The 23,581-nt window shown below is 39.5% G+C and overlaps 1 protein-coding gene across 2 annotated transcripts in view; it reads right to left on the reverse strand.

The window, feature by feature from the left end:
* The window catches only part of CACHD1 (cache domain containing 1), a 197,533-nt gene that overhangs the window by 91,544 nt on the left and 82,408 nt on the right, over positions 1-23,581 (reverse strand). For both annotated transcript variants that reach the window (XM_072974300.1, XM_031684370.2), the window contains exon 3: positions 1,301-1,449. In XM_072974300.1, coding sequence (XP_072830401.1) covers positions 1,301-1,449 — 149 coding nt within the window. The remainder of the gene's footprint in view (positions 1-1,300; positions 1,450-23,581) is intronic.

Here is a 23,581-nt window from a genome sequence, read left to right on the forward strand (position 1 = left end):
CTTCTTGGATTAAACCTAATTAAAAATGTTCACTATGATATGAAAGTATATAAATATTATGGCCAATATTTGTTCAGAACATTACAGTTTGCAAAGCATTCTCACAGTTGATTTCTTTGAATGCTCACAATACCCTGTGAAGTATCCATTATTGTTCCCACTCTAGAGATGAGGGAGGGTGTTGTCAAAACCATCAAATACCCGAGACCACCTGAGCATTAAGTCCTGGAGCTGAGACTCATATCCAAACAGTCACATTCCAAATTGTACACCCTTTCCATTTAGTTTAGTTAACAACTAATATGATCTTCTCTAGGCTGCTGACAGGATAAGCCAGAGAGAAAGGCTTGTCTTAGTATCACACAGATGAAGGAACGAAATGATTTGAGGATGCTCTGTTACTTACATACCCACCAAGAAGCTATAATAAGTAAAAACTTGCTTGTGGAAGCAAAGCATCATTTAGTCACCAGAAAACTATGTTGTCTCTGCCCCTTGCGTAGCTTCAAGAACACTTATTGTATAAAAAGAGTGACACATACTAATTATGGTAACACTTACACTCATAATTTTTAAAGCATGTTGACATCTTTTAGTCGTTCTAAATAGCCAGCCCTAATTGGTGTAATAAAGATTATTACCCACTGACAGCAAACTGTGCATAAAAATAAACATTAAGTAACCCGATTATGGTCACACAGCTAGTTAGAGACCAAATCAAAATTAAGTTCTGTGTACCCCTAGGTAAGTGTTCTTTCTGCTACAATTTCCACCATCACCTGACCCTACACCCTCCAGATATATCACTATGCCAACAAATAAAAATATCTTTAGCCATTCAGACGCTAATTATGTTTCAGTATTATCTGAAGCCACATCTACCTTGGCAGTTTTAAAGACATTAAAGTATGAAGTGGGAATTTTTGCTATTCTTATCAAATGTAAAAAGCATTCCCTTATATTAGGCAAATTACCAGAATCAGTGAGACTGTCTTACTGGTTACGCATTAATTAACACATGAAAAAATGTTTGCAATTGTCTAGACTTAGTCAACTCTGTACTATTTGACACTTCTGAACCTGGATTCCAGTATGACAGAAAGGTGATCAGGGAAGGTCCAGGAATTTCCTGGATATAGAGTCACACTTCCTTAAAAGTTAATGGTCTATGTAAAGATAAGGGGCTTATTTAAGACAGCAACACCACACATTTTGCAGTAAACAAACTGGTATTTTGAATATGAATGGAAAGCAATTCAATTCCTGGTTTAAACAATAGCAAAGAAATGTAGAGTCTTACTCCATCATGGAAGGTGGGATGGTGCAGCAGTCTTGAATTGCAGTTAGTGGAGATGTCAGGTGAGCCGTGTAGGATGCTTCTACAACTTGCTTGTTCCGGTTGACCACATCCAAGTAACGGTTGAACTTCTCTCGGATTTTTTTGGCTAGCTGTGGGATGACAGTAAGCAAAATAAATCAAAAGCCCAGGACAATAACTCACTCTACTTTTTCTAATAAGCGAATTAATTTGTGTCACAGGCTGGAATGTACTAAACTTCCAGTAAAACAAACAATATACACCCAAGTCTTACATCACTGTGCATAATTGAATAAAAATTGCAAAATGCCCAGAAGTCACAGAAGGATATTCAAATAGCGATAAAATAATAACTTCTGTCTCAGATGATGATACATTAAGCACATCTCATGAGTTCAAATTCAAATAGAATAATACTGATCCGTAAAATGCCTTGCTGGAGAAAGGAAAACAGTCTATTGATACTACTGTCAGCATGACTGTGGGTTTTAGAAGTTACAGAGCAACAGCAATTGGAAGAAAAAACACCACCATTGATGGTTCTTGATTCACAAAGATTTTTCAGATCTATTTTCAGAAAAATACCTGAAGGAAGGGAAATGACATTCAGTATCTTCTGCTACACAACTCTAGGGGGCGCCACTCAGTCTTCCATGTGAATGGCAAATCTCTAAAGGTGTGCAATGCGGACATCCACATAAAACAAAATATATAGTTAGAAATATACTCGTGGTTTGGTCTGTTACACCTTTAAGATGGACAAATGCCTTTCTTAACTGCCATGAACAGAGCACTTCATCATAATTTACTTTCACGTGGGAATAGCAAAAGCAAATTGCTAAGCATATCGCTTTTCCCTCCATTGTTCCCACCAAATATCACAGCTTAATTACAGATCTCCAAGGAAAACAGTGTTGTTTTTCTTCCCCTTAAACAAAATGTTACCCAAATGAAACGACTGATAGAATTATAGCTAATTGGTTTTGCAGAGCTGTTCATTATCAGCACACCAGAGGAGAACTAATCGTCTCCTTTGGGTTGTGAGTCTCACACCATCCAACAGCTTACAGACTGAGAACATGGAGCCAAATCAGAGTATCTTCATTTGTTATTCTCAAATAAATTTTAAAATTTGATTTTGTTCCAGTGATATCCAGGCACTTTCAGAGTTTCCATTAAGTAACTGAGGTTCTCATTCTTGCTATATGATGCACAAACTATGAAGCTTAGAAAAATTTCCAGACACAAGAAAAGAGTACGAGTGTCATGTTTAACGTGATACTAGGTTGTCCAAATTCATTTCCTCATTTTCAAAGGAACTAACAAGCCCACCTGCAATTCTACTCCCTCAACTAGCTAGATTCCTGACCATTAAAAAAAAAATGTCCCTTATTCTCACTGAGGTCTTTGCAATACAATGTAGAGACACAGTTTAATTTCCCATCTTACTTGAGACTATTGGTGATTTTGCCTCCCAGAGGGGACACGGGATAAAGTTTGAGATGATTTTGGTAGTCACAGCTTGGTGCAGAGTGCTGATGGCATCCAGCTGGCGAAGGCCAGGACCCTTCTTAAACATCCTACAACACACAGCACCAGGAATTATATGCCCCCACCAAAGTCAACAGCACCCCATTCAGAAAATCTAATGTAGAGAAAAATCAAATATAAGCACCCCAATTTGTAATTCAGCCAATAGGTCCCAAACTGTTCTTCTAGGTTAGTTCTCCACCACTCAAAATGATTCTTTAAGGAGGAAAAAAAAATCTAACACATTTCAGTACTTATGTATTTCTATTTAGTTCTTTGTCTTTCCTTTCCCATGGTGAGAAGATGGTTAAAGAGGCCATCAAGGATGCCTGTAGTTCTTCAAAATGTAACCCAAACACAGAGATAGGATTATTCACTATCAGCAGACGTGCTGATATGTTTAACAGCAGTTTGCAGTAAGTAACAATCCTTTTTCCCTAGATTCTCACATTCAGTGGGCAGTGAGGATGAGAGACAGAACAGGTCAAGCTTGAAAACCTGACCTGTGTTCTCATACTGCTGTCCCTTGGGCTACCATCTGTTGAACATCCCATTACCCCACTAGACTGTATGCTTTGCGAGGGCAGGTCCTACACGTTTTTGTTCCTCTCTGTAGCTTCAGCACCTACTACACTGTCCGGCATGGATGGAAGACAAAAATATTGATTGAACTAATAATGGTTTTTAAAAAAAATATACTCCAGAGAGTCATCAACCTTATCTTTTGGTCTAAGGATCACCACCTCTTTAAAAACATGTGATACTTATTTTAAAAATATACAACAATATGTATTTCTGGAAACTTCATTAAGAACAAATTCTTTTTTTCTTTAAGTTCTAAAATAAAACAGATACCATTAGTTTCCCACCTACAAGTGTAGTCCTTCATTGCCCTTGGGAACAAACGTTTTGTAACAGGGTAAAGATAAGGTGTGCCTGAAAGGACTGAAATTCCAAATAATACCTTCCCAAGTTCACTTCTTGGAAATGGAAAGGGAAATGGCAATCATTTCTTTCTCTCACACATACACAAACATACAAACACTTGAGAAAAACATTTGGGGAATTCTAACTTAAGAAAAAAGTTAGATCTCGCTGATCATGATATTCTAATTTGGCTCACCGCCTGTTTTTTGGGGGGGGGCTAAGAATGAGTCTTACATTTTTAAATGTAATTTTTTTAAAGAGGTGTTTTGTGCTACTTAAGAATTATGTGCAATTCAAACATCACTGTCCCTAAATAAAGCTTTATTGAAACAGTCATTTGTTTACATGCTGTTTATGGCTGCTTTCATTATATAACGGCTGAGTTAAGCAGTTGGAATATAGACCGAATGGCTTGCTTTGCTGTAGGAAGAAACCAGAAGCCCCTCATGTCCAAGATTGAGCCTTAACTACAGTAATTTTATAAAAACTTGCAACAATTCTTTCTTTTTTTGGTGTGTTGGGGGAGAGGTAATTAGGTTTACTTGTTTATTTTTAGAGAGGGTGCTGGGGATTGAACCTAGGACCCTGTGCATGCTAAGTATGTGCTCTGCCAGTTGAGCTGTACCCTCCCCTCTAAACTTGCTCCAATTATTTTAATGCTTTAGAAACGGGGTCCCTCCACTTCCACTGCTTGGTTCTTCTACCAGTAGTGCACAGAGAAAGCGATACTTTGTGACTTCTCAGGCTAGGCCACAAAGGGCCACGCTGCTCCCGCCTCTCTGGGAATGCTCTCAACTCTCATGCTGCAAGACGTCCAAGACACATGGAGACGCCACAGTTAAGTGCTTGGTCGGCAGCTTTAGTCCCCCAACCATCCCAGCCCCAGCTCCGGATATGAGTCAGGAAGCCTCCAGATAATTCCAGCCCCAAGTCTTCTCTGATGAAGCCCCAGACATCATGGAACAGAGATAAGTCATCCTTGCAATGCCTGGACCATAGAATCTGTAGGCACAGAGAAGCAGTTGTTTATGTCACAAAGCTTGGGATGGCTTCTTACGGAGCAACAAGCAACCAGAACACCCAGGACAGGCTGGATTCCATCGTAAGATAAACACACTGACGCTAAGCTAAACAAAGCTGCATGGATGGAAGCACTGCATCTAAGTCACCAGAATTATCGGGATTGTAGTGTGCAAATTATAAACCCGTTACAAAGAGATCTCAGGGTTCTTCAGAAAATTGTAAAGCAGAAGGACCCTACAATGTAATGATTGTCGTTTATATCAACGAGCCACAAAATAAAAGAACTCACTCACTCGTTCGAACTCAGAACTGTCTTGTCCATAAAATCTGTGTGTTCACCTGCCCCAGACAAACCAAACTTAAGAGAAGCTGCAATAGTGGCTTGAAATTTAAAAATGATGACAAATCACACAATCTGGGGAATGGAATTCGTGCTATCATCATCAGCCAAGGCACAGAGTGGGCTGACTGTGGGACTAAGAGTTCCTTGGATGGGTTGGGGGTTCTGGCTGATGGGAGAGGGGCCCTTGCCTGGTGGTGAGGTAGGAAGGGCGGGTGGTATCTGCCTTCGGTCTCCTGGTTGCAGTGGGCCTCAAGCTGATTTCTTCATTAGTGGAGGCAATAGCTTGCACGCTGAGCCCAGACACACGTGACAATTAACAGGAAGTCTCAAAAGTAAGCTCCCTCTACCTGGGTTCGCACCTGTTGGCCAGAAACTTCTCAGTGTTTCATGTTGTACACCCCATCTTATTTTGTTTAAAAATAATATTGCCAACAATTGTTGAGGGCAAACTATGCACAGGGCACTGTTCTAAGTACCTCAGTAGCATGTATCAATTTAATCCAAGGAACCCTCTGAAGTACAAATCTCCATCTCCCAGAGGTGGACACTGATGGTTCAAAAACTTGCTCAAGGTCACAAAGCTAGTAAGCAGGAGAGCTGGGACCTAAAACAGCATTCTGCTTCAGAGCCTAAGCTTCAACCTTCTTGCAGCATTTCTCTCTGTAATATGCACACCAACAACCTACCCCACCTTTTCTTTTCAAACCCATTTTAACAAACGCTATGAAATTCTTGGCAGAATATCATAAACCATACACAATCTCACTGCTTCATAATAAGAATTTGATTTTTAATAGTTGATATCTCACTTAGCATTCTTCATAATTCCAATGAAAATCAAAACTTAGAGGAAGTTGAGAATTGCTGAATTCTACCACCAACATGAAAAATGGACAGGGCCAAAAAGTGAAATAAGGTCTTCTTGAAAACTGTGCCTATCTGTTACTACCTGGCTATCGCAGCGTAAGTTACACCGACCTAACTTAAATCATTCTAATTACTCCAGGGTGTGCATTTGTCCATAACCTGGAGGGAGAACCAAGTGACTGTACCCTTCAATCTTTTCCTCTGGGTTTTGATCTGAATTAATTTATCTGTCCTTAGAGGGCAGTAAGATGAAATTTTAATTCCCACCTGACGTGTGAAAAAAGAGGCATGTGGAACGTAAGGGTCTCTGGACTCCCAGGGGTTGCTCCAGCCTCCTGTGACCCCACTGCCCGAGATGTCCCATGCCCTTCGGATGAGGACTGAGACGGGGACTCACTGTAGGAACTCCACTGTGGGGTCGTGTTTTCTCCTCTCGAAAAGCAATCTCTTTTAAGCAAGCCAACCAAATCCAGGTTGCTCGGCAAGCATAACAGAATCTATTAGAGCAGAGGTAGCCCACAGAGAGCTTAAATCCTGAATGTATCTGTTAAACTCAAGAGGACCGGCTACCAAGGCAGAATCTCCAAGAGGCCAGATTCTGGGTCTGTATCCTGCCATGATCCCTGCAGATGGGAGAGAACAAAGGACGTTCACAACAAAAAGCTACAGGTGGACCCACAATCCTCCTCAGTGTAATTAAAAACATTTTTCTTTCCACAGCTCAGCTTTCATCTTTTATCCTTCTTTATCCTCTCCCCTTCATCCCCTAAGGGGTTCCTGAATGCTGATGAGACGACGGGACTAAAACCATCTTGTCATCTTTTGGGTCAATTCTCCGGCTAGCCAGCATCCAGCCATGGGTCAAATGATGAGTAGGTAGTGCACCGTCCCCATGGGAACGGATTCTAATTTGTCATCATCTCCAGTGACAACGTTTCATCACAACATCAATGAATTTCTTTCTTGCTGAATTTCACTTCCCTTAATTTTCCCATAGACATTTCTGTCATTTGCATACTTCCCCAGAGTCCCCCCCCAACCCCCCGCCACCGCTCCGCCTGGCTTTTTTAAGGCTCTTTTTACCTTAGCTTTATACTTCTGAAGATTGGGGGTGGTGTGGGCACACGGTTAGAACAAGGTAAAAAGAAAACAAAAATGCAACGGCATGGTACACGGTTTTTTTTTATGTCTCTTTCCTAAAAGGAAGGGCCGGAAGGAGTTTTGAATGTTAGGGAAAGCTTTATTTAAAATACATGACAATGAAGCTGACAGGCACAGACAGGAAAGGTACCCTAGGGGACTGAAGATTCATAGCAAAAATTCCTATTGAATGTAGAAGAGTTTAACATTTGACATTCAAAAACCTTTGTGCCATGATAAGAATTTAATAGCTGATCCCCCTTTCCTTTGATTCCAGCCTTATGACTCAAGAAAATAAACCCTTCGTTTCCCAGCAAGTTTTGGGATTTGGTTATCTAAATGTACGTGACATAGAAATAATTTTAAGAATACTCAAGCACAAATATTCAATATCTCTGCACGTCACACCACTGCATTCCAAAGTTCAAGTAGGAAACATTCTCTTTGTTTCATGCTGTACACTGTACACAGGATAGAAGAAACATTCTACCCTTGCTATTATTATTGGTAACAGTTGTAACATTCTAGACAGCTCTCCCCGTTATTAGCTGGGAACTTAGGCAAGTTCTTTGACTTCCCTTAGCTTCAATGTCTTCATGAGTAAAACAGGAGTAACAGTTTCAAGGGCTTGTCCTGATGATCAAATGAAGCAAGGAACATACAAAGCCCAGGATAAGTACGAGGGATTATCCTCACTGCTGCGCCCTGTCTCTGGACTGGGAAGTGCGTGTGGTGGTGATAAGAAAATAATGTGGGATCTAAATTTTCTAATAAGAGAGCTATAAATAAAAGGAGAGAGACTACCCGAATATTAGCCATTTCATTCATTTAACTCATCCTCATGCCTAATCCTCCAAAGGAAACCTGGCACAGGGTCTAGGGGGTAAAAAGGCTTTTCCCCCCTCCTTTAAGATTAAGCAAAACGGCACAAAGAGCTTAAGCTTTGGAGTCAAATAAATTTGAGTTAAATCCAGCTCTGTCACTTACTAGCTAAATGGAACCAAGTAAATTATTTCTCTAAGCCTCAACTTAATTACCTCTAAACTAGAAATAACAATAGCTACTTCATAATATCGTTTGAGAACTAAGAGGAATAATGTTTATGAAGTGTTTGGCAGAGTCTCTAACAGATTGTATGTGCCAATATTGTTGCGACTGCTGTTTACTATTATCATCGTTGTTGTTGTTATGGGGAGGGGCGACTTGATGTACTGACTCAGGCACTGTGAACGGAGAATCCCAAAGAGCATATGAACTGTCGGCCGGACGGGTGTGCTGACGCTGGGCTGTGACCTCACTGGGGCGTCAGGGCCCCTTCCCCAGCGCTGCGTCATGCAGGTTATGCAAGTCCAGTCTTAGGGAGTTTGGGATTCTTCTGGGATCTTCTTTTTCTAAACTTAAGGATCTAATAAGGACTTGACTCTTGTGTCACACTTTACCATTTTCACAGCATTCTTACATGACTGTCTCATGTGTGCCTTCTAACCAGCCCGTGAGCTAGGCAGAGCAGATACTCCCGGCTCCTCTACAACCAGGAAATCAAGGCTCAGTGGTGCACCGAGCTCACACAGGATAAGTGCAGAAAACAAAGAGACCATTACTCTGAACTCCTAGCTCCACTGTCTTTCTGCTACAAGCTCTCACCAAATTGCAGGAAAAATGTGAACCCTCCCAGATCAAATTATCTAAGTTCTACTTATTCTTCCAGTCCCAGACCAGCTTTTGTCTCTTCGAAGCCTTCTCAGGCCCTTCTTTCCCCAGATTGCCTAGGACTCAGCACCTGTGCCACTCACTGTCGATCTTTCCTCATTCAAAGATTCCATTTCCCCCCAAGAAACCAATAACATAAGTCATTAACATTTATCGATTGCTTGCTATGCGCCAGGCACTTTGAAAGTGCAACTTTATGTGATGCCTTTTTTCAGTGCTCACACAGCTCTTGGTAATTGCTATATGCTATTTTTATAGAACGTTCTGATAGATTCACTTGCCCAAGGTCACACAGCTAATAAAAATTAGATCAAATCCATGCTCTTGAACCACCTGCATCATGCATTTTCTTTCATGTATACCTAGCATCAAGGAGAGCTTTCAAAACATTCATAACTCTACTCATTTCCCCTCATACAATCCACCCTCATTTGCCATATTGGAAAAAAACCTGCTTCCAGGTCTTTTAGGGCAGATAACCTAGGAATATTGCTCATATCTGATTCAAGCCAATCAGAAACTCTGGGCTGGTCTAGTTCCCTATCTTGACCTGGCTCTCGGATCATCTCAGCTGCCCTGGAGTAAGTCCTGCTGAATAAGGAGCACCAGTTCAGAGAAGGCACCCCCACAGCATCTGGCCATAGTTGTGACGTGGCTGCTCATTCACTACCAGTTCGGGTCTCAGTGTGGAAAAGCCTGGGCATGGCAGGCAACGAACAATACAGGACAAGATAAATGAAGACCTAGAGATGGGCTAGGGCTGGTCTGAATTTCCAACAGCCCCGGGAGACCGCAGGGTTGCCTGACGGATGTGTGGGAACAGCACATCCGACGGAGAAGTGGGGCAGCCGCTGACAGATGAACTGCAGGTGGACCAGGAAGATTTATGTGCAAGGCTGTCTGGGCTCCAGGGTCACATACCCCGATCCTGGGAGAGGTGGGGCCCCTGTGGCTGAGCTGGGGAGGAGTGCAATGGAAAAAACAGAAGGCAAGTGCTGACATGCCAGAGAGCCGGTGGAGGCTGAGCCCTGGGAAACGGTGGAGAGCAGCAGCTTTGCTCTGCATTTTGCTTAAAAGTTCTAGTGGGGCTGGGTGTGGGCAGCAGCTTGTGTTAGATACTCCGAGAGAGTCAGGGAAACACACACCCGGGCCTCCTGGAGGCCAAGGTTATCAACTCAAGGGCTCAGTGGGCTCTTGCCCTGTTTTTCACCCCACTCTACCCTGAACAACCAAATCATAACAAGAGAAACAAAGGGAAGGGCAGGCTTCAACCCACTTCTCACTTCTCTCTGTAATAGGAGCCCCGGGGCTGAGGTTCCTCTAAACCCAAATAAGCAAGAGCTCAGGCCTGGAAAGTGTACAGCCCGTTCCTTCACAAGGAAAGGGCAGTTTAACCTAGTCTTAACCTTCAAAAGAATCAAGAGGCCAAGAACAGGGGAGCGGGGGAGCAGCAGGAGCCACAGCATAAGGAAGAATCTGACGTTTTACGTTACAGTTTTTGAGATACGTTTTTTTTTAGTTTATGAATCAGGGAGGAAACGGGTTAAAATACCCTGGGTTCATGAACTTTGGAATTCTCTGGTGGCCCATGAAGGACACAGAGAAAAGGAAAGAAAACCCAGTCCCATTACTCCCACCATGTAAAGCTCTCATTTAGAGTGTATCTGTGCATAACTTATAAACACCAAATATAACTCAGAAGCATTCCAAGTAACAGGGTGGGGAGGGGGTGCATTAGAGGAATCGAGGTCAGCAGGGAGGGCTCTGGGAAGCTGCCTGTTCTCCCCACACCCAATGCAAATAACATATCAAATCTTAAACCAACCTTGCAACCTGGGCCAGAGCCTGGCATGCTGCAGGGACTCGGGAAATGTTTTTTTGTATAAACGCAGCCAAAAATCTGACCTAGCCTCCAGTTAGAGGCCACTGACCAGAATGTTTTCGGGTTCTTCACCAGCCCTTTGAGAGCATATCTGTCAAATACTTGCCAGCAAGTGTCAATTAGCTCAGCAATGAAGTGGAAAGATGGGACTGGCAGGGAAACAAAAACTTGCCACTAAACGCTTCCTCAACCTCAACATGGCCAAGAATTCACTAAATCCAATTCCTGGGAAGATAATCTTGAGACATAATGGAAAAAAAAAAAAAAAACCTCAATGTTTCCACTTCCACTTTCTCTCTTTTTTTTTAATAGAGGTATTGGGGATAGAACCCAGGACCTCATGCATGCTAGCATGTGCTCTACACCACTGAGCTATTACCCACCCTGCCCCATTTCCTCTTTCTTAATAAGTTGACTTACCTTTCTAATGGAATATAATAAGGTGCCATTTTAGTGCTTCAGTGATACACAGTTCTAGCAGCATCAGAGCTCAACTGCAGTAGGTACAAGGTCTCTCCTACTCCCCATTATAAAAATGTGTCAGTGCAAGGCAGACCTGATGTACAGCACCTTCCATTTTTTGAGTAACAAGTTTTCACAACATAGGAAACTAAGGAAAAAATACTAGTACAAGAGCAAGCATCTTATAAACATTTGGTTTCTTCAGCTGTTGAAGACTGGCCTTGCCTACCTGTAACCATCTGAGTCTTCAATGTGGCCCGACAATCTCAGGAGGCAGAAGCACTCTCTTACCTGGTCCTAAGTTCATACAATGAAGCCAGCTTGTAACACACTTACCTCCGTAGATAGAAAAGCCACTTCTTGGCTTTAGTTTCCAGATACTAGCCCCTGAGGTCGAGGGCCTCCACAATGCAGGCCTAGAGCTCAAAGTACTAAGCCAGAGATGTGAGTTTTTGTTTTTCATTGTTTTTTATAATTAGGGAAAACAACAACATTCACATACACTGCTTTGATGAGGTGCAAATGTTCGACGCTCGCGGGAAATGCATTGCTATTAAGACTTGCTAGAAACAACAACAAAAAGTAATGTTTCCCATGTGGGTTCCACCGCAGAGGAATGAAGATATTTGCTTCGACCACAACAATTTTATTATATCCTTCTCTGAACTATTCTGTGTGTTCCCTTGCCAAGCTGCGTCTGATATCATTCTGGAACTCACAGTTGGATTTAGGAAGGTCTTCTCATCGCCTATCTGATGACAGGGAGGATTGCAAACAGAAGAACCAGGGTATGCATGCTCTCCACTGGCTGCTTGTTTCTGTAGGACTCACTGATCACATCTTCCCCCAGAGGGTGGTGCCTGACACGGGTGTCAGCGGATGTGACAAGGACCCTGGGATGACTTTGCAGAAGAGCCAGCATACACTTTGCTGCATTTAGAAGGACGAGAGAGTGCTTAAGGAATAACCAGAGAGAAGGCCCGTAAGCAGCTATTTCAGCATGATCCCTACCTGCCCAGAATCTTCTAAAGTTTAAAAAAGAAAAAAAAAGCTGTAGTTGTTGGTAAGTTTCCGAGTTTATCATACCACATGTTATTTCATGGATCCAGATTTTCAAAGTGTTTAGCCAGTTCAGGAGTTCTTGATATTAGCAGCAATTAATTCCTCTGCATCATGATCACAAGCATTTCCTATTGCACCAAGGAACATATTAGGGATAAGTCAGTCCCTGCTCTGAAGTTGCTTGCCAGGTTTGAGAATACACTCTGAGTTTCCGTTTATGCATTCTGTCAGTGTAGATGATTTGAGCTTATTTTATTTTTTTCAGTAGAAGCAGCAGTTTCAGGTGGAGGATGGAACTAGGGGGAGGTGGAGAGGATTTGAAGCGGTGTTGGCTGCCATCTTCTCTTCAGCATTTTCCAGTACTAGCTAACCTCGAGATACTGGAAATGTATGTACCATGAACTTAATTATTTCCATTTTTAGTGGAATGTTCATTTCTCATGATGAAGTCTTCCTGGCTTTTAGAATAAGCACTTAGACTCAATCTATACCCTTCTACTTAAAAGAAGCTTTGAGCATTTGATTCAAAAGCCCAGGCTCATACTTTTCGAGGGTCTGCTTCACTGAAAGAAGGCATGTGCACACATATGGACTGCAGAGTTATGTGAAAAGCTGCAGCAGGGCGAGATGCACATCATGGCTTACATGTCTTTTCCTGCTCTGCCCCAAAGGCCTGGCCAGCCGCTCTCCTGGCTGCAGACTGTTCTCTGCAGCTGTGCCTACTTGCAACATCGCTCTCTCCCCTGCCTTTGCTGATGGAGAAACAGTATCAGCCCATTCATGTGTTCCTTTACACACAGCTGGAACACAAAGTGTGGGAATTAAGGGAACAAAGAAATAGATTTTTCTGGGTTTTTGCCAAACTAACAACACAAAAAAACTTGTAATCATAATTGTCAAGTCTTAAATATTAGTGTGTGGTTGTGGTGGGAGATACAGAAAATTCCATTTTTCTCTCATTGGTAGGAGTGTGTATATACAAATGTAAAAAATAAACTCTGTTGTAAATACTGTAAGTGTATGCATAGACACAATTCATATACATAAGCAACTGATATACTTTGTAGTAAAATGTGTAGGTATACAGGAGGACTGTGTGTGTGTGTGTGTGTGTGTGTGTGTGCGCGCGTGAGTGTGTGTGTGTGTGTGTGTGTGAGCAGGATTATCTCAGTTTATCTCAACACCAGGCATACATTGGCTAATGTACAATATGTACCCCTGAAGTCAGCTGGTCTATATTTAGTACAGGAATTAAAGCTTTCATGCATGCATACATATTTTAACTTGCAAATATATACAAGGACACAGAGCACATGCTGCATATATATTTTCCTGAATCTATAAAGAAAATAGTTCAATACTTCAAATTCCAAATTGCTATTTCTTACATAGTGAGATGGTATCTGTCAAGCTGTTTTCTCTCTCTTTGCCCACCTTGGGTTTTTCCCCCCCAAGAAGCTGGCTGAGCAGGTCCCCCAGTATCCCTGATCACCGTCAAAGCTTCATACTGAGAGAGAATCTGGGAGTTCTGAGGCAGCTAAAAGATTTGTTACATTCTCCATGGAAACTGCACTAACAAAAGCTTTACCGTCCACAACTCTACACGAAGAATTCCAAAGAGTTACCAACTTCTACTCATGGGCAACAGAAAGAAAGCTCACTTGTCTTATAACTAAATCCTACTAGCCCAACAGCTGCAATTTTTCATTCACTCAATTAGCTAAAAGTTCTTTTTCGGGGGTACTATTTACCCCCCCCACAACAAAACCCCAGCAAAACAAAACAAAAAAATCAAGAGTCTATAGAAGTTCCACAATGACACAAATTAGAAGCAACTGCCTTAAGGTTGTGTTAATAATGGAATAATGATGAACTGCGGCAAAGACAAAGGTGTCTTCTCTTTAAATAAATCAAGGACTTCATTTATTTTTATATCTTGTTTATGTTCCTGCAGGATGGTCCATTAGGAATAGAATGCTCTTCCTCATCACGCACAAGTTATATCCTCGTGATTTATTAGAGCTAAAAGGCAGAAGGCACCCCCACCATTGTTTGGCCCATGTCAACTGAGCAGTTAAACTCCATCTTTCCCTCATTTAGCAGCTGAGTTTTCATCACAGTACTTACAATGTTTAGACGTATTATTTATCTTACTTTGGTTAATGTGTAATACTCCCAGGAGAGAATAAACTGCCTTCCTCTTAAAAAAGTTGAAAACATAGAAAAGAATCAGCAGTGGAAGAAGTATGAAAGGGAACACAGTATAGTGGTTAAGAACATGGATTTTAGAGTTAGAGCACATTGATAAATTTTTGCTGCTATCACCTAATTCAAGAATGATTTGGAGAATCATTACTTAGTATCTTTGGGTCTCAATTTCCTCAGCCCTAAAACAGGGAAAAGAGAACATATTTGTATCACAGGGTTGTGGCAAAAATTTAATGAAAACTTGGGTGAAGCAGCACTTGTGAACTGACCATGAACTATCAGGTGATATAAATCACCTTTTCCAAAATGCAACACAACCTAGGTACATACTAGTTCTTGTACCCTTCCTCCACTTACTAAAATTCTAGAAAAGCATACATAATTTGAACGTAACTAATAATCCTGCCCCACTTGATGGCATTCACAGTCCATTTAGACCGCCTCTCACAAATGCCTAAAGACGGCATTTCTCTCCTTTGGGCTATCACCTGCAAGAGACTAGCAAGATATACCAAATATATGAACACGTATTTCCTGTGACTTAACTATGTCCTTGGGATAAGCTCTCTGTTTCTCTTCCTACAAGGCCAAGTATACAGTAAGTCCTCAACAAGTGTTTGCTGAATTCAACTGTCTACCACTTACCAGAGGTGCGCTCAGAATCTCCCTCTTAAAGAGCTCATACTCCAGTTTACCCATTCATTCCCCAATGTCTATAAAGTACTACAGTGAGTCATTCTGACAATGTCCCCACCAGCAGGAGTTTAGGTTCCCTCAACTTGAATTTTTGAGAAGAGCTAACAAACACCACAATTTTCTTTCTGCTCAAAAACATCTACAGTATTTAGTAATTTCTTACCTCTTCCAAAGTTTAAGGAGTAAACTAATCACAGTATTTTTCTATTTCTTTTAAAACAAATTAAATTCAACCTTGCGTGATTGTTTTTGGAAAGCAGCACGATGTAGTGTAATGATTTGAAAATCTGTTGAAAGTGATAGACAGTTCAAGCAAAACAAAAAACCTCATAACTAAACTTCAATACATCAGATATGTAAGGTAAATTGCTAGAGGACGGGATGGGGAGGCAAAGGACAGAACCTGGCCCCTTATGTTCTGCAACAGCCTCTGCAGTACCTCCCTCATACCTTAGGAAATGAAATTTGAGAATGTATATTGGAGTGTTGAATCTCAATTACTTGAATTCCAAATTGAGTTTGTCTCAGTTGGATAATCTTGGACAAGATATTTCTTTGGTGTAATTTTCCTTGTTAGTAAAACTTGTAGAGCTGCTTTGAGGATTATTAATTCATACAGCAAATAATTACTGAGTACCTACCATCTACTACGTTCAGGTACTTTTTCATGGTACTGAGGGCATATCTAGGACTGAAACAGACCAAAATCTCTGTCCTCATAGAGCTTATGTTTTAAAATATATACCATGAAACAATGCATATGTAAGCCCTAGGTGATAAATTGTAAGGAGATAAATAAAGCAAGAAAGTGTTAAGAAATATAGGTGGGTACAATTAGTAACATTTATAAGTGGGTGGTCCAGGAGGGCCTCTCTGAGAGGTAACAGTGAGTCAGGACTGAAAGGATGGAAGGGAACAAGCCACGTGGATCTGAGAAAAGACTTAAGGGCAGTTCTTGATTAGTAATATATATTCAATAAATAATGCCGATTATTATCATAGTCAATATAATTTTAACAAGGAAAGCACAAAACTAGGATTAAAAATTCTGCCTCTGCCACTTTATGAGTTCTCTGAAGACTTGAACCTCTCTGAGATACGTTTTTCTCATGGAACATGGGATAACAATATGTGCACTTTTTTATAATGTCATTAAGAGGATGAAAATGAGAAAATATACATGGGAACATTAAGGAAAGACAAAGAGAACCACATAAATATCACAACTATTGCATCCCCTCTCGTACTATTTTTCCAAAATGACAGCCCACCATTCCATCTTATTAACAAGGCATCTAGGGATTCGACAGTTAGCCCAAGAAGAGGATAAAAAAATAACTTCTCTTTTGGAGAATCAGACCAAGAACAGTAAGAGCTGAAACAGACCTAGATTGATTTCCAATCAAGGAAACCTAAACACTAACCAGCTCAACTTGCTGGGGCTCTGGTTTGAGAGAACAGTCATCTGTTTGCTCTGCTCCTCGGTTGATTCATTATAAATTCCCCATCCGGGTGGCTTCAATACACCTCAATATTTCTTTTGCCTTCCTCCAGATTTAGTGCTTTTTGTTCACTCATTCAACAAACATTTAATAAATACTTACAATAAACACAGAGTCAAGTATAGGTTTGGGTGAGGGGGTGAACTAAACCAGGACTCAGCCTAAACAAATCCCCCGTGGAAAGGTGGGGGAAAGACTGGGGGCAAGGAAAGCAGGGAACCCATACCGCCTCCAGGATTCCTCTAGTCTGAACAAGTCTGAGCCTTCAACATATTTCACTAGGTAACTGTAAACAAAATGAGAGCCTTCAGGCTACCGCCACACTAGATTACACTTGGCAAGGCAACTTCGAAACAAACCTAGATTCTGGAAATATAAATGCTGAGGGGCAAGAGTATCTCCAATCATTGTTTTTTCTTTTTTTTAATCCCAACAAATATTTACTAAATGCCTACCTAGTACCAGGCACAGGGAACCAGAATTCAAAGATTCAAAGATTCCCAAGTGTTCAGCCCTTCAATACCTCCTTTTCTTGTCTAACCATTGTCCCTTTTCTCCCTTGGTCCAGTGCACAGTTCAACAACATAACCAAACTGTTCTGCAGTGGAGAGTTTCTGGGAGCAGGAATAAACATGTAATACAAACGCAAAGCCAACACAGATCCCATGCCCAGTCTCACAATTCTCAACTAGCATGGCTTTTATTTACAGCTCCCACTCGCCCTTCCCGAGGTCTTTCTGTGGTCATTCTCTCTTGGAAACTCTCCTTCTAAAGTTTACACATTTTTCCTTCTGGATCTTACCTAAGAGGATTAAACAGCAAACAAAGACTAGCAAATCTCCTCCCCAGTATACTCTACAGCCACACTCTACCATCCTTTTGTATTCTGAAAGCACAACACAAAAAACACTGAAAGCCTACTCTGAACCAACCACATAATCTTTTAAACGATCTTGCAAGATAGACTGTTATTCCCATTTTACAGGTAAAACTGGTGTAGACACTGAAAAAGTTAAATAGCATGCCAAAAAAGCAAACAAAATAATAAACAATAGAGTCCTGCTTGAAGCTCAAGTTTTTCAAATCGAAAGATGACGTTCTTTACTTCTCCATTCTGAGTTACAAAAGGGCTGTCAAAAAAAAAAAGAAAGAAAGAAAGAAAAAAGAAAAAAAAAAGAGAGAGAGAAAAAGAAAAAAAGAAAAGTTTTCTAGCCTTTCTGATCTTATACCTATGGTCTCTGCTTTAAAATTCTTAAAGATCATGCCAGTTAGGACTGGTTATTTACATTTTAGCATATAAAGTGTTTTCTCTTTAAAATTGATTCTCTATGCATAATCTCTTTGAAGAAAGAGCTCTTTCATGTTTGTAGGCCACATGTAAATTGCTCTGCTACAGAGTGTCTTTCTTGTCCTATGAAGAAAAGGATATAACTTTGTGCAAAATCTGTATCGTGCTTTTCAGATGGATCCTAATCTATTGCTTTGAACAAATTGGTCCGAATTCCTCATGACTGGGGCCTTGATTTCATACTCATACAAAATAACAATCTGGAGTATTAGCACCTGCTCAGCATAAATTTCTTTTAAAACCAATAAGCTTCTCCTTTACTATATCCCAGTAAATGGTACTTGGTGAAATGAAACCTTAAACTTGAGATCTTTCAGGCAGAACTGTCAGTATCAAATAATAATTCATTAAAATAATTAAGGAAAACCAGACTTGCAACAGAATGCTGGAGTGTTTTGAAATACCTTTGGAGGCAGAAAAAATTCTTGGATCATGTATGAGGTAAAATGCGTCTAAAGGATAAAAAACTGAGCTAGGATTTGAACTGTTGACAAAAAGACAAATCAGCAGTTTATGTCCAAGTTAACTGTCCACTAAAACAAAAAGCAAAAAAAAATCAACACTCTTTCATAGGAATATAACAGAATCCAGAGTTTATCATAATCTCTAGGATACAAACCAAATTTTCTGACACAGAAAAAAAAAGTATAACCAATTCTCAAGAAAAAGAGACAATCACAGAGATTAACTTCAAACATTCGCAGATGTTAGAATCAGCAAAAGGGATTCTAAAGAACTATTATAACTATGCTCAAGGATTCAAAGGAAAATATGCTTGCAGTGAATGAAAGGAGAAAAATCTTCGTAAAAAAAAAAAAAGAAAAGTCTATTAAAAAGAAACAAATGTAAATCCTAGAGCTTAAAAATACAACACTTGAAAATTTTAAATTACACCTGGAGAGGTCAACAGCAGAATGGAGATAATAGAAGTGAAGTTAAAAATCAAAAAAAATTATCTGATCTGAAGGTTAAACAGAGAAAAATTAAGAGAAAAAGTCAAGACAAGGAGATATCTTGGGAAATTGTAGTAAAATATCAAGGTTCAGCATATGTATAGAATCCCAGAAAGAGAGCTCAGAATGTAGTGGAAAAAACCATTTGAAGAAATAATGGTCAAAAGTCTGCAAATTTGATGAAAGACATAAATTTACAAATTCAGAAAGCTCAACAAGAAACAAGCAGGATAAATATGAAGACTTCTATGTCTTCATAGACATCTGTAGCCAAATTGCGGCAAACCAAATATACAGAGAAAAATCTTGAAAGCAGCTATAGGGTGGAGGTGGGGGGATGACAATGCATACAGAGTAACAAAAATGTTCACTGACTTCTCAACAGAAACCATGGAGTCCACTGCATTAAAGTACTAAGAGATAAAAAACTGTCTCAAGCAGAAAAATCTTTTAAGAGAAAATAGAGACATTTTCTGGATACAAAATATCATGAAAAACTAATAGAATTTGTCACCAGGAAGTCTGTACTATAAGCAAATATTAAAGAAATTCTTTAGACTCAATATCAGTTTTAACCTTACCAAAAAATTAAGAGCACTGGGAATGCTAAGTATATTAGATTTTTCTTTTCTTTCCTTTACTTATTAAATTCATATGACAGTTTAAAGCCAAAGAAATAACACTCTCTGGTGTAGTTTGTAATATTTGTAGATGTAATAGATATGATGGCTGTAGCATAAATGATAGTAGTGGGAAAAACAAACCTATAAGTTTGTGAAGGTTCTAGATTTTACATGAGGAGATAGAATAGTAACTTTAAATAGACTATAACAAGTTAAGGATGTACACTGTAATTTCTAAAGTATACACTTAAAATATGTAAAGAAATACAGCTAAAAAGGTAAAATTCAAAAATCCAAAGTGGGGAAAGGAGGTACTAATAAAAAAGGAGGGGGGGGAATGGAAAACAAATAATAAAATGGTTGACCCAAATCCAACAATCAAACTAAATATTAATTGATGAAATAGTCTCAATTAAAAGAAATCGTCAGAATAGCAAATAAATACATACACACATACAGAAACAAAAACAAAAACTCCAAAACAAAAACCAACACAAAACCCCTCAACTATATTCTGGCTACAAGATACACACTTTTAGCAACAGAGACATCGAAAGTAAATGCTGTGAGAAGAAACACCACGCAAAAATAGTAAGATACAAAGGCTGGAGTGACTATGTTAATATCAGGTAAAATAGACTTCAAGGAAAGAGCATGATCACCAGAGATGAAGAATGACACTTCAAAATGTTACAATTAATAACTCATTAGGAAGACCTAACAATCTTAAATGCATACGTCCCCAGTAGTAAAGCCTCAAAATACATGAGGTAAAAATGCACAAAATTAAAGGGGAAAATGTACAGTTCATTATACATGAAGGTATTAATACTCTCCTCAGCAAATGATAAAATTAGACAAAATAAAAATCAGCCCCAAAATAAATGATCTGAACTATCAACCAGCTTAACCTCATGGGTATACAAAGAACATATCAACCAACAACTGCATAACACACATTCTCTACAAGTTCACATGGTATATTCACCAAGACAGATCATATATGGGTCATAAAATCGCACTTTCAATAAATTAAGAAGGATTGAAATCATACAGTGTATGTTCTCTGACTACAATGGAATTAAATCAGAAATCATTAACAATAAGATATCTAAGAAGACCCCAAATGTTTTGCAAGTTGGACAAGATACTTCAAAGTCATCCATGGGTCAAAGACGAAATCACAAGGGAAATCAGGAAATATTTAAAACCTGAATGATAATAAAAATATATCATGTCCAACTTTGTGGGGTGTAACTAAAGCCATGCTCAGAGGAAAGTTGTTAGCTTGAAATTTTTCTATTTGAAAGAAAGGGCTAAAATCCAATGACCTAGAGTTCCAATTTAAGAAGAAAGAAAAAGAGCAAAATTAACCTAAAATACAAGGAAAGAAATAACAAAGAGCATAAGTCCGTGAAAAAAGAAACAAACAAGAAAAAAAAAAAAGAAAGCCAAGTTTGAGTTTAAAAAAATTGATTATTAATTTCTTTTCCCATTTATTTTCACTTTCTCTGTTGCCCAGTTTATCCATTATACTGAGCTTTCTCAAAGAACCAGCATTTCATTGTATTGATTGTTCTCTACTGTCTTTCTAAAAATATTAAAAGGTTAATAAAATTATTAATACCTTTATGCCAATAAATGTGACAACTTAGATGAAAGGGACAAATTTCTAGGGGGAAAAATTAATTTATCAAAACAGAAAATCTGAAGGAGAAAAAAGGAAAGAAAAAAAACAAAAGAAAAATCAAAATCCCCAGAAAACCCCCAATACCATAGCAATGAAAGAAATGGGATGATCAAAATCCTGCCCACAAAGAAAACTCCAGGACCAGATGGTGCTGCTCTGGTGAATTCTACCAAACATCGAAGGAAGGACTAATATCTTACTTTCCTCCAGAAAGTAAAGAAATAGGGAATATTTCCCAACTAATTTTGTAAAGCCAGTACTCTAAAACCAAAAAGTGACAAGTGATAAAGGAAAAAGAAAAAATAAAGGAAAATCAGGAGTTTGGAAGGGCAGTGTGGGCTGCAGTTATAACTATGGTGGTTACCTCTTTCAGAACACGATATTTGAGGAAAGATTTGAAGGAAGCGAGGGCCATGGGGATACATGTTAGAACAGAATGAGTACAAAGGCCCTAAGGCAGGAATGTGCCAAGAAACAGCAAGGAGGCAACTGTAGCATTCTGAAGGTCAATGTTTGGAAAGTTTATGAAGGGAGACAGAAGGGATTAATCGTTAAGTACAATGTTAGTGAAATACAATGAGGACCCTCGATGGGAGAACTGGTGAGTATAGACACCTCTTGCGATGAACTGTGCCTCAAAGGGGAAGAAAGAAACAGGACAGTAGTTGAAGGAGGAGGTGGTGTCAAGGGAAGGGCTTTTAATTTGTGTATTTAAGATAGAACAGCATATTTCCATGCTGAAGGACGTCATCCTGACAAACAAAAATGCATCCCCTTGCAGAGGGGGAGACCACTGGAGGAACGCCTTTGGCCCAAGTCAGGTACGTCTCCTCTCTAGGTATCCAGTTCTCCTACCAACCCGCCCATCTCAAGAGTTCCGACATCTTCTAAAATCAGCCTCTGCCAACAGTCAGTAGTGTATGAAACACTGAATTAACTATGACAATATGCTTGCCATTTCATTGAATAAATGGTTAACATAAATCACTAGAGCACTTGAGAAAAATGAGAGCAAACTCTTGCAATGTGGCCAAGGTAGCTCTGATTCCTTTGGTCATCCAATCGAGGCCCCAAGAAGCTTTTTCTCCTTTTGTTTTTCCTTCACTGCTTTGTGTTTTATAGATCATACTTTGCTATCTCCCAGGGCACCTGATCAAAATTTATGTTTCTTGATGCAGGTTCAATTCAGATAATGCCCTTATGTGATCACACAACTTAATTTCTTAAAGTATTAAAAAATGGAGCCTATGGGAGGTGCTCCACACGAGAATATGTGCATGGGATTTTTTATTTTCCCAAGGCTGTTGTCATAGTTTTTCTTGGCAGCGAAGCTACAATATACTGAACTAATTAAAGATTAAAAACACATTGTTAGGCAATTTAGAACCACACTCTGAAGGTTAATTTAAAAGAAATAATGAGGAAAAGGTCTATACAAGGATAAGTCTATACCATAGAGAGTTTTGTGGCAAGAGTCAAAAATCACAAAATGTTTTTTTATTAGTTTTAATTACTTTGCTCCCCTAACCAGAAGGATATTAACATGTTAGATTTACTGCCAAATTATATAGTATACATAAGTTAGATCCAACTCTGAATAAGATTTGATTAGTAAAAGGAAAGGGCAAGAACCCAAGGGTTCTAGTTTTCATTACCCCAAAGGAGAAATGATGGATAGAAAACACAAGTCAGTATTCCAGATACTACGAAATATACAAAAACACACATAAAGAAACGGTTCCCTTCCAGCTAAAGACTGTGAGCTATAATTAAGAAGACATAGGTCAATATTCTCCTTTGAATAACTAATCTGTTTTTGGTTTATCAAACAAATCTTACAAGCAGTTGTAACTGCTCCTATAATTGCTAAGAGGTTAGTGTCCTGGATGAAAGTGGAAACGACCTCTAGGGGGACTGAGTCCCCCGAACAGGTCAGAGCCAGAGATCTGGGAAGTAAGCCAGTGCGAGACCCTGATGTCACCCTATGAATTGGGCATCATCTGGAGATCTTGAGCATCCACTTCGATGACAGCACAGATCACCAAAGCTGAGAGATAAACCTCAGGGCTTGGCCAAGATGGGAAATCTGATAGGAGACACTGCATAAAATTGGAACCCAAAGAGCTATGCTCTCAGTATAACAGGAGAATACAGAGGAGACAGCCAGAAAACTAGAAAAACTCTACAGATAATTGGAAATTTTAGAAGATAGTTTTAAACAACTTACAGATCAAAGAAGAAATGACAATGAGAATTGGAATACACCTAAAACTAAACAATAAAAATAACATGTATCA

The sequence above is a fragment of the Vicugna pacos genome, chromosome 13, assembly GCF_048564905.1.
Source record: "Vicugna pacos chromosome 13, VicPac4, whole genome shotgun sequence".
NCBI classification, from domain to species: domain Eukaryota; kingdom Metazoa; phylum Chordata; class Mammalia; order Artiodactyla; family Camelidae; genus Vicugna; species Vicugna pacos.